The 14311-nt window shown below is 35.2% G+C and overlaps 1 protein-coding gene across 5 annotated transcripts in view; it reads right to left on the bottom strand.

Annotated features, from left to right (window-relative positions):
- Window positions 1-14311, bottom strand: part of POT1 (protection of telomeres 1) — a 114623-nt gene that overhangs the window by 74238 nt on the left and 26074 nt on the right. For all 5 annotated transcript variants that reach the window (XM_033192042.1, XM_033192038.1, XM_033192040.1 and 2 more), the window contains 3 exons: window positions 8141-8254; window positions 7022-7069; window positions 2139-2253 (listed from right to left, as the gene is read on the bottom strand). In XM_033192042.1, coding sequence (XP_033047933.1) covers window positions 2139-2253; window positions 7022-7030 — 124 coding nt within the window. In that variant the 5' untranslated portion in view covers window positions 7031-7069; window positions 8141-8254. The remainder of the gene's footprint in view (window positions 1-2138; window positions 2254-7021; window positions 7070-8140; window positions 8255-14311) is intronic.

Below are 14311 nucleotides of genomic sequence, written 5' to 3'. Positions count from 1 at the left end.
TTAAAAGGATTGGCATTAATTCTTCTTTAAATGTTTGGTAGGATTCCTTAGTAAAGCTATCTGGTCCTCAACTTTTCTCTATTTTGGGAGGTGTTTGGATTACTGATTTAATCTCATTACTAAGTACAGGTCTGTTCATTTTTTTTTTTTATTTTTTCATGACTCAACTTTGGCAGATTTTATGTTTCTAGGAAATCATCCATTTCTTCTGGGTTATCCAATTTGTTGGCATATAAATTTTCATAGTAGTCTCTTATGATTTGTATTTCTGTGGCATCAGCTATAAAGTACTCTCATTTCTGATTTAAGTCTTCTCATTTTTTTCTTAGTCTAAGTAAAAGTCTGCCAGTTCTATGTATCTTTTCAAAAAAAATTAACTGAGTTTCACTGATTATTTCCCCTATTGTTACTATTCTCTATTCCATTTACCTCTGTTTTGATCGTTATTATTTTCACTGTACTTCTCATTTTGGGTTCAGTTTGTTCTTCTTTTTCCAGTTCCTTGAGGTGTAAACTTGTTTGGGATCTTTCTGCTTCTTAAATGTATATAGTTTTTGCTATAAATCTCCCTGTTAAAACTGCTTTTGCCACACCACATATGTTTGGTACGCTGTATTTTCACTTCCGTCTCAAGATATTTTCTAATTTCCTTTTTGACTTCCTCTTTGGCTCACTGATTGTTCAAGATTGTACTGTTTAATATCCACACATTTCAGTATTTTACAATTTTCCTCCTGCTATTGATTTCTAGTTTGATTTTACTGAAGTCAGAAAAGATAATTGCTATCTTAAATTTATTCACTTGTTCTGTGACCTAACAAGTTATCTATGCTGGAGAATGTTCCATGTGCACTTGAGAAAAATGTATACTCTGCTCTAGCTAGGTAGAATATGCTGTTAGGTTCATTTGGTCTACAGTGTTGTGCAAGTTTTCCGTTTCCTTACTGATCTCTGTCTGGACCGTCTCCCCCATTACCGGATGTGGTGAAATGAAACCTCCTACTATAACTGTGTTGCTATTTCTCCCTTCACTTCTGAAATGTCTGCTTCATGGATTAAGCGCTCTGATGTTAGCAGCATACATAATTGTTATATTTTCTTGGTGAATTAACCCTTTCGTCATTATATGATATCCCAAAACTGCCTGTTGTGACAGTTTTTGACTTAAAGTCTCTTTTGTCTGATGTAAGTATGGCCACTTCTCTACTTTCGGTTACCATTTGCAAGAAATATCTTCCTTCATTCCTTCACTTTGACTTAGCCTATGTGTGTCCTTAAATCTAAAGTGAGTTTTTGTAGAAAGCATATAGTTGTATCTTGCTTTTTTTAATGCACTCAATTACTCTACGTTTTTTTAGTAGGGAGTTTAGTTCATTTATAATAATACTAGTTATTGATTAGAAAGGTCTTACGATTGCCATTTAATTCATTGTTTTCTATATGTCTTGTGACACTTAATTCCCTATTTTCTTCTCTTGCTATCTTCCTTTGTGTTTCATTTTTTTGTAATGACCTGCTTTGATTCCCTTCTCTTTTTCTTTTGTGTATCTTTTATAGGTATTTTCTTTGTGGTTACCATGGGGTTTACATAAAATACCTTATATTTATAGCAATCTATTTTAACCTGACAATTTAATTTTAATTGCATACAAAAACTCTACACTTTTACTTCTACTCCCCACACACTTTATGTTACTGATGTCATACTTTTCATCTGTTTATACTATGTATCCATTAACATACTTCTAGAGTTATAGCTCCTTTTATATATTTGCCTTTCAACTTCTATACCAGAATTAAAAGTGATTTATCCATCAATGTTACAGAATTGCAGTATTCTGCATTTGTTTATATATTTACCTTTACCAGTGAATTTTATACGTTCATATGGTTTCACGTTGCTGTTTGGCATCCTTTGCTTCATTCACTTTCCTTACTGTCTTTAACTAGACTCTAGAATCTAAAGATCATGTTTATTTTACAAATTAAACTAGCCAAAAAATTTGCATCAGTGTTGTTTGGCAATTATAGGTCAGAACTGAGCTTCTATTCTAGGACTTAGGGTACTGATGGAACTGTATTCCTAAATCAATAATGCATTTCTACTCCATAAAAATTCCACCAGTTTTAATACCTACCAGTTCCTTTGCTTAGATATGGGGGCTTAAAGAACTTCACAACACCGTAGACATTGACAATTGTACCACCCTTAAGTTGATTCAGGGGTGTATATATATAATTTGTTGCTGGAACCTAAAGGAGAAGACAGTGAATACATTTATAGTAAGTATTTACATTGTAGAATCATGTTATAATAATATTAGCAGCAAATCCATATAACTGTATTTTATCCTTTTAAGTGTCTAAAAGAAGCTATAACCTGAAAAAAAGGCAATGAACACAGCTTAGCTTATCCAACTAGTTTCCCTTAGAACTTTGTTTATAAATGGTACAATTTGCACACTAGCTCATAAAGGCATAACCTATAATCTAATTAAAACATTATAATTCTCCAATACAAAAGGAGCAAACAGTATATACATACAATCCCTGACTTATGATGGTTCAACTTATAATCTTCTGACTTTAGAATGGGTCTAGTAGGCTATTTAATGCATTTTGTATTTATAACATTTATGACTTATGATGGGTTTACTGGATGTAACCTCACTGTAAATCAAGGAGCATCTGTAGTGAAATACCAGCAATACATGTCAAAACTGAAGCAATAACAGAAAACAAGAAATACTTTTTAAAAATATGTACATCTTCAATGTAAAAGGTCTAAGAAAAGAGAGTTTTATTAAAGGTAAATGACTAGGCATGATGAGTTATTTTTAGAAGCCCTGAAAAGGTAACTAGAATACTAGTCTTAACAATACAAGTTACATCTCTTGTAAGTTTAGAAAACTTCTTTTTTAAGGACACTCTCAAGGAATCTTTAAGTAATTAAATCATCCTAGCTATCTTTAAGTTAGTATGTCCCCAGCTTATTTGGTCAAGAAATTGTAGCTGGGGGACAAGAAATCAAATTGTTAACAGAGAGCAAATTCTAAAAAATGCAACTTAAGAGATTTTGGTTCTATTTTTTAACTAATGTCACTTCAAAACTTGTGGTACAATTTCTCTCTTCCCTTTACCCCCATGCTATTATAGAGATTTTCCGCAGGCCTAGATTTTGACTCATAATTCAAGCCAGGTTTTGAGTCATAAATGGTATAAAAAGATTTAAAATGCTAATAATGAAACTGTACCCCAAAGAATTAAAACTAATAATGCCTAAATTCTTGGGCTTACAGAATAGTAGATAAGAAATGAAAACTTACTGAAAAGTTGAAATCAGCAACTAACAAAAATTCTTGAGTTTGCAGAGTATCAGATAAGGAAAGAAACAACTCGCTGAGACACTACTGAAACTCCTACTGATTGTTGAGAGCAAGAACAAACTACCTGAAATCAGTTGAAACCAAGATGGCTGACTGGAATTTGAGAACGAGCTTGCTGACATCACAGTATGAATTTCCATCACATTCATCATACTAACTCCACCGGAATTTGCGCGTGCAACCCATGCGTTAATGTGAAGAAATAACTGTGCAAGCCCAAGGACTTTCCAAACCTCCCCTTTCGTCCTACTAATGACTTACTAATCCGAGTATCTACTCTCTAAAACTCTTCTAATAAAATTACTGACTTAAAGACAGCACAGGGAGACATATTTGAGCTCAGCTCATGTCTCCTTAGGTGCTGACTGACTTTCAGCTTTTCTTTTCTTAAAAATTCAATTTCACAGTATTGGCTTATAGCACATCAGGTAGCGAGCTCCTTTTGCTCTATAATAATAAGAGAGCAAAAGATTATTTTTTGAAGTAACTGTGAATAAGCTGGGAAAGAAAAGGGAAAGTGGTTTACAAGGATATGTTTGCATATTAACAGTGATACTAAAAAAAGCCTTAAAGGGCTTTAGATAGGTGGCCCCAACATCAAATGGAAAAAAGGACACCTATCACTCTGAGAGTTAAAATTTTTAAACTCAAATTAATTAGTTTTTCCAAGGAGGCTTCTCAGTTTAAACAAAAGAGTAGAATTTGCTAATCTAATCAAACTTCAATATAAAAGCTAGCTAGCTCATCAATGATTAAAAAAAGAATGACAGAATAATGGAATGGAAAGAGAAATAATGGAAGAGAAGCATACTGAACAGTAGGGAGAAAACGTGTGCTTAGTGTACACTCAATACTCTATCTTAACATCTCATGGAGAGATGAATGGGAAAGGCCAGCAAAACTCAATGACACTAACCATTATAATCAACCAAGTAACTGGCATTTGTTAATTCATTACCAATAAACAACTTCTTGTTTGGCTTTCCATGTAAATCAGCAAGTATTTATGTGTACAACAGCTAAGATATAACCCTCATTATAAATTCATAAATTGATATTTTTGCTTCTTAATCATTCTCTAATGAGTTAGGTTAATATTCTTACAAGTTTGGTTAATGTACCCTTGAGTAAGCTCACACATGAACAAGGTAATTAAATTTAAATGATTCCCAAAAAGCCCTATCTTAGTAGTGAATTGGTCTCCCTTGCTGACACAATAAATTATTGTATTCCATAAAAAAGGGACTGTAGACGGACATCCAAATCAGTTTGAACAAATGTGTTAGCTAGAGAAATAGTGGAGTTAGCTTAGGAGAATGGTAAGCAAAGGCTTTCTGAAGGTGGCAACAAAATCTAAATTTTGAAGGACAAGTAACAAGGAGAAGTGATAGCACATACTAGCATCATGTAATCAGGGGTCTGAAAATAGTTTCACACTGCTGGTGCAAAAGGCACAGGGCTAATATCTAAAGCAACAGGCATATAATATTTATGGCATCCTAACAACTCCTAGGTTAATAAAACTATTTAGTACTTACAAAAATACTTGTTGAGGTTTTTTATTGCTCACTACATAATCTAGAACAGCACTATCCAAGAGAATCTTCTGTGATAATGAAAATAGTCTACATCAATATTGTGGCTATTCAGGAATTTAAATGACTAGTGCAAATCATGAACTGAATTTTTAATAGCCACACACAGCTAGTTGCTCAGTATTGCACAGCACAGGCACATGTCCATGAGAAAACCATCGGCTCATGATATACTAAAGATAACTTGATGGCATTATCATTAAGTACATCACTTGATCCACATTTCACATAGACATGAACAATTTTTTTTTTTTTTGATAGCTTAAGTGGCAGCCCATTATAGAATCAATCAGTCAAGAAAATGTGAGCACTGGGTTAAATGAGATGCAATTCACAGCATAGGCAGAAAGTTAACTAGTTGACAAAAATCAAGCACAGCAGACAATAAAAGCCTACAGAGAGAAAGACACCTAGCAGCGTAATTCAACTCATTCATTCCTTTATATTCTGTCCTTCCTTCATTCATTCATTGATGGGCCATGTATTATACAGGGTGATAAAAATAAGTGTGAACGAAACACAAATAGCCCCTGCACCAGTGGAAGAACAAACCATAAAAGCGGAGAGATGTCTTAGAGTTGTCTTAGAAGGTCTCTTTGAAAAGATATTTAAAGAAAGAACTAATTAAATGAAGTACAGAAGTGGGGAATGAGATAAGCAACAGTGTTCCAAGCAGAGAAAACACATTCAGTATGTTTGAAAATCCAGGAGGTCTGGATGGCTGGAGTGTACTGGTCAAAGGTAATGACAAGACTAGGTTGAATAAAAATATAGGGGATAGTTTATGTTGGGCCTCCAGATTCCACATAAGTGGGCTAGTAAAGCTTTTAAATCCTGAAGACAGTACAAGATCAAATGATCACCCTGAGTCACTTGAAAAGCAAACTTTCTACCACTGAAAAATAAAATACTCTATTTTCTAAATTCTAAAAACACCCTGGCCCTCATAGACTACACATTTAGTACTATATCCTCGAAAAAATATACTTTTTCAGGAAAACAAGAAACTCAAAAACAGTAACTGTCAGTTTTCTTGATATCAACTGCAAGATTCATGCTCAGTTGAAAAATGTGGAAATGTGCCAAATGAGCATCTTTTGATGAGTCAGGAAAATAAAGTCAAATAGAGCTATGCCTGATTTAACTTATTGTTCAGAGGCTTTTACTATTCCTGCCTTATTTACAGGTTCACAAATATATCAAATATTTTAAATTAAACAATCTATAACAATTTTGGGAACTATACCAGAGCTAATTAACATTTTTTAAAAAGTACATCAGTTCTTTTACTGGTAACAGTCCCCCCGCAAAAATATTAATTATACTAATACTTAGAATTTAGTATCTGTATCCTATAGTCATTGTCAACTAGAAACAGTTCCTGAATTCTGTCCATTTGAAACTAAAGGTTCAAAAACATAAGTAGAACATAAGCATTATATTAAACTATACCAATAAATTATTAATATCTTCTTTCCAGTTTCACTCAGCTTACAAGTAGACTACCTATAAAAATGGGAATGAGAATTTTCCTATTGCTATGAGGAAGTTCTAGCTATACCTACGCTTTAAAATAATGGGAAAAATGGTTAAAAAAAAAAAGAGAAATGTATCATAAGAAAATTACTTAAAATTATATAATTTGTTCAATTAGATAATTCAGCACAAAATTGTCTGGTTAAATACAAGCTAATGTAAAAAGAAATGAATTTGCCTATGGTTTAAAACAAAACTTTAAGGATCTTCATATGGTAAAAACTTACTTTATTTTTCTTGTGTATGTATAGCTTAAACAAAATATCAGCAGATATTATTCCAGACAACAGAATATTCAGATATTGATTACTAGGTAAAATATATCACTCCGATAAAACATTATCAGCTATAAAAAAAGTAAAGATGATGTTTTTCCAGTGTACTGATACTATATCAAAATCAGACTACAAAGTGGACTGAATATACATATACATGTATCTATGTATGTGTGGTATATACGGGTATAGGTGTAATATTCTAAATTAAAACTGAATATCATCTTACCAAAGACATTGATTCTGTAGAAAAAGCTCTTACAGATTTGACATAAACCTGAAGGAAAAAAAGAAAGAACTTATTTGTATACAGATAACCTCCAATGTGATTACAGGCTTTTAGCTGTAGTAAAAGTACATACTTGTAAAATATTTGAATTCACTAGGATGACATAAAGTTATGGCTTACAAATTAAGAGTGAAATATGCAAAGTTGTCTAAGCTACAGAAACTTAAAAAAAAGGCAAAGATGTAAGGTCAAATGAAAATGTACTTTATTAAAATATTAGTGTTCTTACAGATTAAATTTGAAGCATAGCAATATTCAGTTCTCAGGATAGAATAAAATAATGCAAACTTCTATCAGTCCAATAGAAGTGGAAAATCAGAGCTGATATTCAAAATTTTTCCTACATAGAACCCTAGACGTTTTCAGAAAGAAAACAAAAAAAATAAGGAAGTGCTTCAGTGATCACTCTAACTGCAAATTTTACCCATCTCCAGCCTAATTTATTAATTATAATATCAAGCAGAGCCACCGCCAGCACTTATAGTACCTTTGTGCATACTAGAAAAAAAGAGGCAGATGTTGGCCTGCAGGCACTTGGCTTAGCCCAATTCTACCTAGTAGCCTTGACTAAAAAGGCAGTTTTCAAGTGTGTGTGTGTAAAGTAGAGTGTTAAAAGAGGAAAGGAGAGGAAGGCCATCTTCACAATGAATAAAATAGAAGGAAAAAATCAGTTTTACCTAAAGAGGGGTAGGTGATTAATTTAAAGGGAAATCAGGTAGAGCAAAGTGCCTGACAGTATAATTACAAAGAATAATATCCAGTCTAGAATGTCTGTGCAGTTTTGTAAGTTTCATTATTAAGTATTTATTATTTCACTTATTAATTAATAAGTATTAATAAGTAATTATGGAAGTATTATAAAGGAATTCCCTTTTCTATCTAGTCATTCTAAACATAAAACCAAGAAAAAAATTCTATTTTTTAAGCTTAAAATATTCAATTAAAATAATTTAGTCAGACCAAGTAGTTTATCTGCAGATTAACAGAAATACTTTCAATCCCATCACTGTAGCTCATTAAATCTGCAATATAATGAGAGAATAAAAACTACATACTTACATAAACAGTTGCTTTGAGGTCTTCAAATGCTTTCAAAAATATGCAAGATTTACCATCTCTGCCTATAGATGAAGAAGCTAAAAAAACAATAAATCTAGCCACTGCAATGGTGTCCTACACAGGGAAAAGAAAAGTTTTTGAATCAATCACCAAAATATCTATAATTTGGAATGTCATATAAATCCTTACTTATATTATTATCTTTAGAATACAAATTACTTCTATAAAGCAGAAAACTGGTTAACCCAAACTTGTGTAACACTTACTGAAAAATAAAAATAAAAATAAAATGAACACATTTCTGGAATAAAAATAACAAATGAGTTACTTTTTTTCAGTTTTACAAACTGAAAAATACACTCTACTTTCAAGTGACCTCAAACCAATACATTCTGATTAAATGAAAACTTAAGATTTATCATTTATCACTTCCTCTAAAACATCTTCAACATCTACAACTACAAGATAGCCACAGATGACTACAATGTCCCACTTCATGGACCAGGAAAATGCTAAATTACTAAGAAAGTTTTATGTAGTGAAACTTAGATGTTCTAATAGTATTAAGGATGGAATTTAAATGAAACTAAATCTCAAAGTTGAGAAAGGCATAACAGTGCAAAAACTCCACATATTACAAAACTAATACATGTGCATACAAATACAGGGCATAGATATAATTAGAAACTTCCATTTATATACCAATAAGAACAAAGATAGCTTCTTACTACTTAGGTTTGTAACAGCAGTAAGAAGCCATTCTCCATTTATCCCTTCCTCTCTCATTCTTCAAATTTCCTTTTCTTATTTTCCAAATACTAAAACAGAAATACTCAAAGAGTTTTGCCTTGCTGAATATATATTTTTTATTGTCTTATTCCCTTAATTTTAACACCAATACCTTAAGATACACCAAAATGCCTGGGTTTTTGGTCATCGTCCTTCAGTAATTTTAAACTCTATCAAGTGGAAGTCTTCTGCATTACCACAGTTCGCTTTGCACATACAAGGGCTTAGTGTCAATTCCCACAATTCTCTATTCAGATTTAATAATTGGACTGAGAGCATATTGAAGATAGCAGTCATTTCTAATTCTGCTCTGTATTTACAGGACTTGGCACAAAGCAGGCCCTCGCAAAACAAACTATCTATGAACCAAAGGAAAGACCTTATGTTGCCTTTTCTAAAAATCTCTTGCCCTCACCAGGTATTGTAGCTCTGCAAACTCCTGCCTTTTTTTCTTCACATGAGATTGCAAACATAACTGTGTGGATGCTGATAATGCCAAATTACCACAACTCTTCATAGTTAAATGGGAGAAAATTTTTCTTCTTACTGAAGATTTTACATCTCTCTAAAATGTTTTATGCAGTTTAAAAAATAAAATGAACACATTTCTGGAATAAAAATAACAAATGAGTTACTTTTTTTCAGTTTTACAAACTGAAAAATACACTCTACTTTCAAGTGACCTCAAACCAATACATTCTGATTAAATGAAAACTTAAGATTTTAGTCAAAGATTTAAAGTTGTTTATCAAACTAACAGAAGATAAATAGAAGTAGGGAAGCCAACAGTTTATCAGTTCTAAATTATCCAAGCAGGAAAAAAACCTACCACTTTTTATCCTGTGTTCCACTTAAAAATGTTTTCAAAAGTAAATATTATACACCAAATGCAAATGTTGGAGTACAGATGACCATTTTCTTTCTATTTTCCTGCAGAATCTAAACTTTTTAAAAAGACTGAGTATGTATTTCCTTTATCATGAAGAAAAATTTTGAAAAGAATAAATGACTAAAAGCTGGACATCAGCATTCGTAAGAAAAATGTTTCTGAAGTTAACAGTAGCTACACACAATTCAGTAAAAGGTTACAACCCTTCCTCTGGCATATATTCAACAACATAGAAATAACAATCACAGCTTTTTAAAAAAATTAAAATGTGTTTATTATATTCGTAAATGTGGATTTATATTTGAATATACATATAAAAACTGTACTGAAGGCCCTCAGTGATCTCATTCCAACCAACTCTGCCTGTTTTATTTCTACACACTTCCCATTCAATATTAGACAAATTGGATCTTCTTAAAAGTATAGTGCTTTTCCACATATATTCTTCATTTACTTTGAGCCACTGCTACAAATAAAAAACATGTTTCCTATTTGTACATATCTAACCTTATCCATATTTCAAAGTTTAGCCTTCTTCCTGGTAGAATCTATGACTGATTCTCTCTCAAAAACAAGTAATTCTACCTTCCTCTAAACTCTCCTACATAGCATTTTAGCATTTTTCTCTTTGTGTGTTATTTACAAACGTTTCTTAATACCTTTAAAGCCCGTAAAGTCCTGTAAGTTCCTTGGACTAAAAATAATGGAGATCATTCCAAGATGATCGAATAGGAACAGCTCTAGTCTACAGCTCCCAGCGTGAGTCATGCAGAAGACAGGTGATTTCCGCATTTTTAACTGAGGTACTGGGTTCATCTCACTAAGACTTGTTGGACAGTGGTTGCGGCCCACAGAGTGTGAGGCGAGGCAGGCATCGCCTCACTGGGGAAGCACAGGGGTGGGGGAATTCCCTTTCCTGGCCAAGGGAAGCCTTGACACTTGGTACCTGGAAAATCGGGACACTCCTGCCATAATACTGTGCTTCTCCAACGGTCTAAGCAAACGGTACACCAGGGGATTATATCCCATGCCTGGCTCATCAGGTCCCACGCCCACATAGTCTTGCTCACTGCTAGCACAGCAGATCGAACTGCGAGGCTGCAGTGAGGCTCCGAGAGGGGCGTCCACCATTGCTGAGGCTTGACTAAGTAAACAAAGCGGCTGGGAAGGTCGAACTGGGTGGAGCCCACTGCAGTTCAATCAGGCCTGCCTGCTTCTGTAGATTCCACCTCTGGTGGCAGGGCATAGCTGAATAAAAGGCAGCAGGAACTTCTGCAGGCTTAAACGTCCTTGTCTGACAGCTTTGAAGAGAGAGCAGTGGTTCTCCCAGTATAGAGTTTGAGATCTGAGAATGGACAGACTGCCTCCTCAGATGGGTCCCTGACTCCCGAGTAGCCTAACTGGGAGACACCTCGCAGTAGGGGCTGACTGACACCTTATACAGCCGGGTGCCCCTCTGAGATGAAGCTTCCAGAGGAAGGCTCAGGCGGCAACATTTGCTCTTCTGCAATATTTGCTGTTTTCCTGCCTCTGCTGGTGATACCCAGGCAAACAGAGTCTGGAGTGGATCTCCAGCAAACTCCAACAGACCTGCAGCTGAAGGTCCTGACTGTAAGAAGGAAAACTAACAAACGGAAAGGAATAGCATCAACATCAACAAAAAGGACCTTCACACCAAAACCCCATCAGTAGGTCGCCATTATCAAAGACCAAAGGTAGATAAAACCTCAAAAATGGGGAGAAACCAGAGCAAAAAAGCTGAAAATTCTAAAAATCAGAGCATCTCTTCTCCTCCAAAGGATCACAGCTTCTCGTCAGTGATGGAACAAAGTTGGAATAGAGAATGACTTTGACAAGCTGGCAGAAGTAGGCTTCAGAAGATCAGTAATAAAAAACTTCTCCAAGTTAAAGGCAGATGTTTGAACCCATCGCAAATAAGCTAAAAACCTTGAAAAAAGATTAGACAAATGGCTAACTAGAACAAACAGTGTAGAGAAGAACTTAAATGACCTGATGGAGTTGAAAACAATGGCACAAGAACTACGTGATGCATGCACAAGCTTCACTAGTCGATTGGATCAAGTGGAAAAAAGGGTATCAGTGACTGAAGATCAAAGGAATGAAATGAAGTGAGAAGAGAAGTTTAGAGAAAAAAGAGTAAAAAAAAAAAAAAAAATGAACAAAGCCTCCAAGAAATATGGGACTGTGGACTATGTGAAAAGACCAAATCTGCATTTGATTGGTGTACCTAAAAGTGATGGGGAGAATAGAACCAAACTGGAAAACACTCTCCAGGATATTATCCAGGAGAACTTCCCCAATGTAGCAAGGCAGGCCAACATTCAAATTCAGGAAATACAAAGAATGCCACAAAGATACTCTTTAAGAAGAGCAACCTCAAGACACATAATTGTCAGATTCACCAATGTTGAAATGAGGAAAAAATGTTAACGGCAGTCAGAAAAAAGGGTCGGGTTGCCCACAAAGGGAATCCAATCAGACTAATAGCGGATTTCTCCGCAGAAACTCTACAAGCCAGAAGAGAGTGGGGTTCAATATTCAACATTCTTAAAGAAAAGCATTTTCAACCCAGAATTTCATATCCAGCCAAACTAAGCTTCTTAAGTGAAGGAGAAATAAAAACGTTTACAGACAAGCAAATGCTGAGAGATTTCGATACCAACAGGCCTGCCTTACAAGAGGTCCTGAAGGAAACACTAAACATGGAAAGGAACAATCGGTAGCAGCCACAGCAAAAACATGTCAAATTGTAAAGTCCATTGATGCTAGGAAGAAATGCATCAATTAATGAGCAAAATAACCAGCTAACATCACAATGGCAGGATCAAATTCACACATAACAATATTAACCTTAAATGTAAATAGGATAAATGCCTCAATTAAAAGACACAGACTGGCAAATTGGATAAACAGTCAAGACCCCTCAGTGTGCTGTGTTCAGGAGACCCATCTCATGTGCAGAGACACACACAGGCTCAAAATAAAGGGATTGAGGAAGATCTACCAAGCAAATAGGAAAAAAAAAAAAAAAAAAGCAGGGGTTGCAATCCTAGTCTCTGACAAAACAGGCTTTAAACCAATAAAGGTCAAGAGAGACAAAGAAGGTCATTACATAATGGTAAAGGGATCAATTCAACAAGAAGAGCTAACTGTCCTAAATATATACGCACCCAATACAGAAGCACCCAGATTCATAAAGCAAATCCTTAGAGACCTACAAAGGGACTTAAGACTCCCACACAATAATAATGGGAGACTTTAACACCCCACTGTCAACATTAGACAGTTCAATGAGACAGAAAGTTAACAAAGATATCCAGGACTTGAACTCAGCTCTGCACCAAGTGGACTTAATAGACATCTACGGAACTCTCCAACCCAAGTCAACAGAATATACATGCAATATCCCTGATGAACATCAAGGCGAAAATCCTCAATAAAATACTGGCAAACCAAACCCAGCAGCACATCAAAAAGCTTATCCAACACAATCAAGTTGGCTTCATCCCTGGGATGCAAGGCTGGTTCAACATACACAGATCAATAAACGTAATCCATCATATAAACAGAACCAAAGACAACAATCCCATGAGTATCTCAATAAATGCAGAAAAGGCCTTCGACAAAATTCAACACCCCTTCAAGCTAAAAACTCTTGATAAACTAGGTAGGTATTGATGGGTTGTGTCTCAAAATAATAAGAGCTATTTATGACAAACCCACCGGCAATATCATACTGAACGGGCAAAAACTGGAAGCATTCCCTTTGAAAACTGGCACAAGACCGGGATGCCCTCTCTCACCACTCCTATTCAATAACTGGAAGTTCTGGCCAGGGCAATCAGACAAGAGAAAGAAATAAAGGGTATTAAATTAGGAAAAGAAGAAGTCAAATTGTCCCTGTTTGCAGATGACGTGATTGTATGTTTAGAAAACTCCATTGTCTCAGCCGGGCGTGGTGGCTCAAGCCTGTAATCCCAGCACTTTGGGAGGCCGAGGCGGGCGGATCACGAGGTCAGGAGATCGAGACTATTCTGGCTAACACGGTGAAACCCCGTCTCTACTAAAAATACAAAAAATTAGCCGGGTGTGGTGGCGGCGCCTGTAGTCCCAGCTACTGGGAGGCTGAGGCGGGAGAATGGCGTAAACCTGGGAGGTGGAGCTTGCAGTGAGCCGAGATCGCGCCACTGCACTCCAGCCTGGGCAACACAGAGAGACTCCGTCTCAAAAAAAAAAAAAAAAAAAAAAAAGAAAACTCCATTGTCTCAGCCCCAAATCTCCTTAAGCTGATAAGCAACTTCAGCAAAGTCTCAGGATACAATATCAATGTGCAAAAATCACAAGCATTCCTATATACCAATAATAGACAAACAGAGAGCCAAATCATGAGTGAACTCCCATTCACAATTGCTTCAAAGAGAATAAAATACCTAGGAATACAACTTACAAGGGATGTAAAGGACCTCTTCAAG

Source organism: Trachypithecus francoisi, unplaced genomic scaffold (assembly GCF_009764315.1).
Source record: "Trachypithecus francoisi isolate TF-2019V2 unplaced genomic scaffold, Tfra_2.0 Lachesis_group4, whole genome shotgun sequence".
Classification (NCBI taxonomy): domain Eukaryota; kingdom Metazoa; phylum Chordata; class Mammalia; order Primates; family Cercopithecidae; genus Trachypithecus; species Trachypithecus francoisi.
This window is presented reverse-complemented; position numbering and strand designations above follow the sequence as displayed.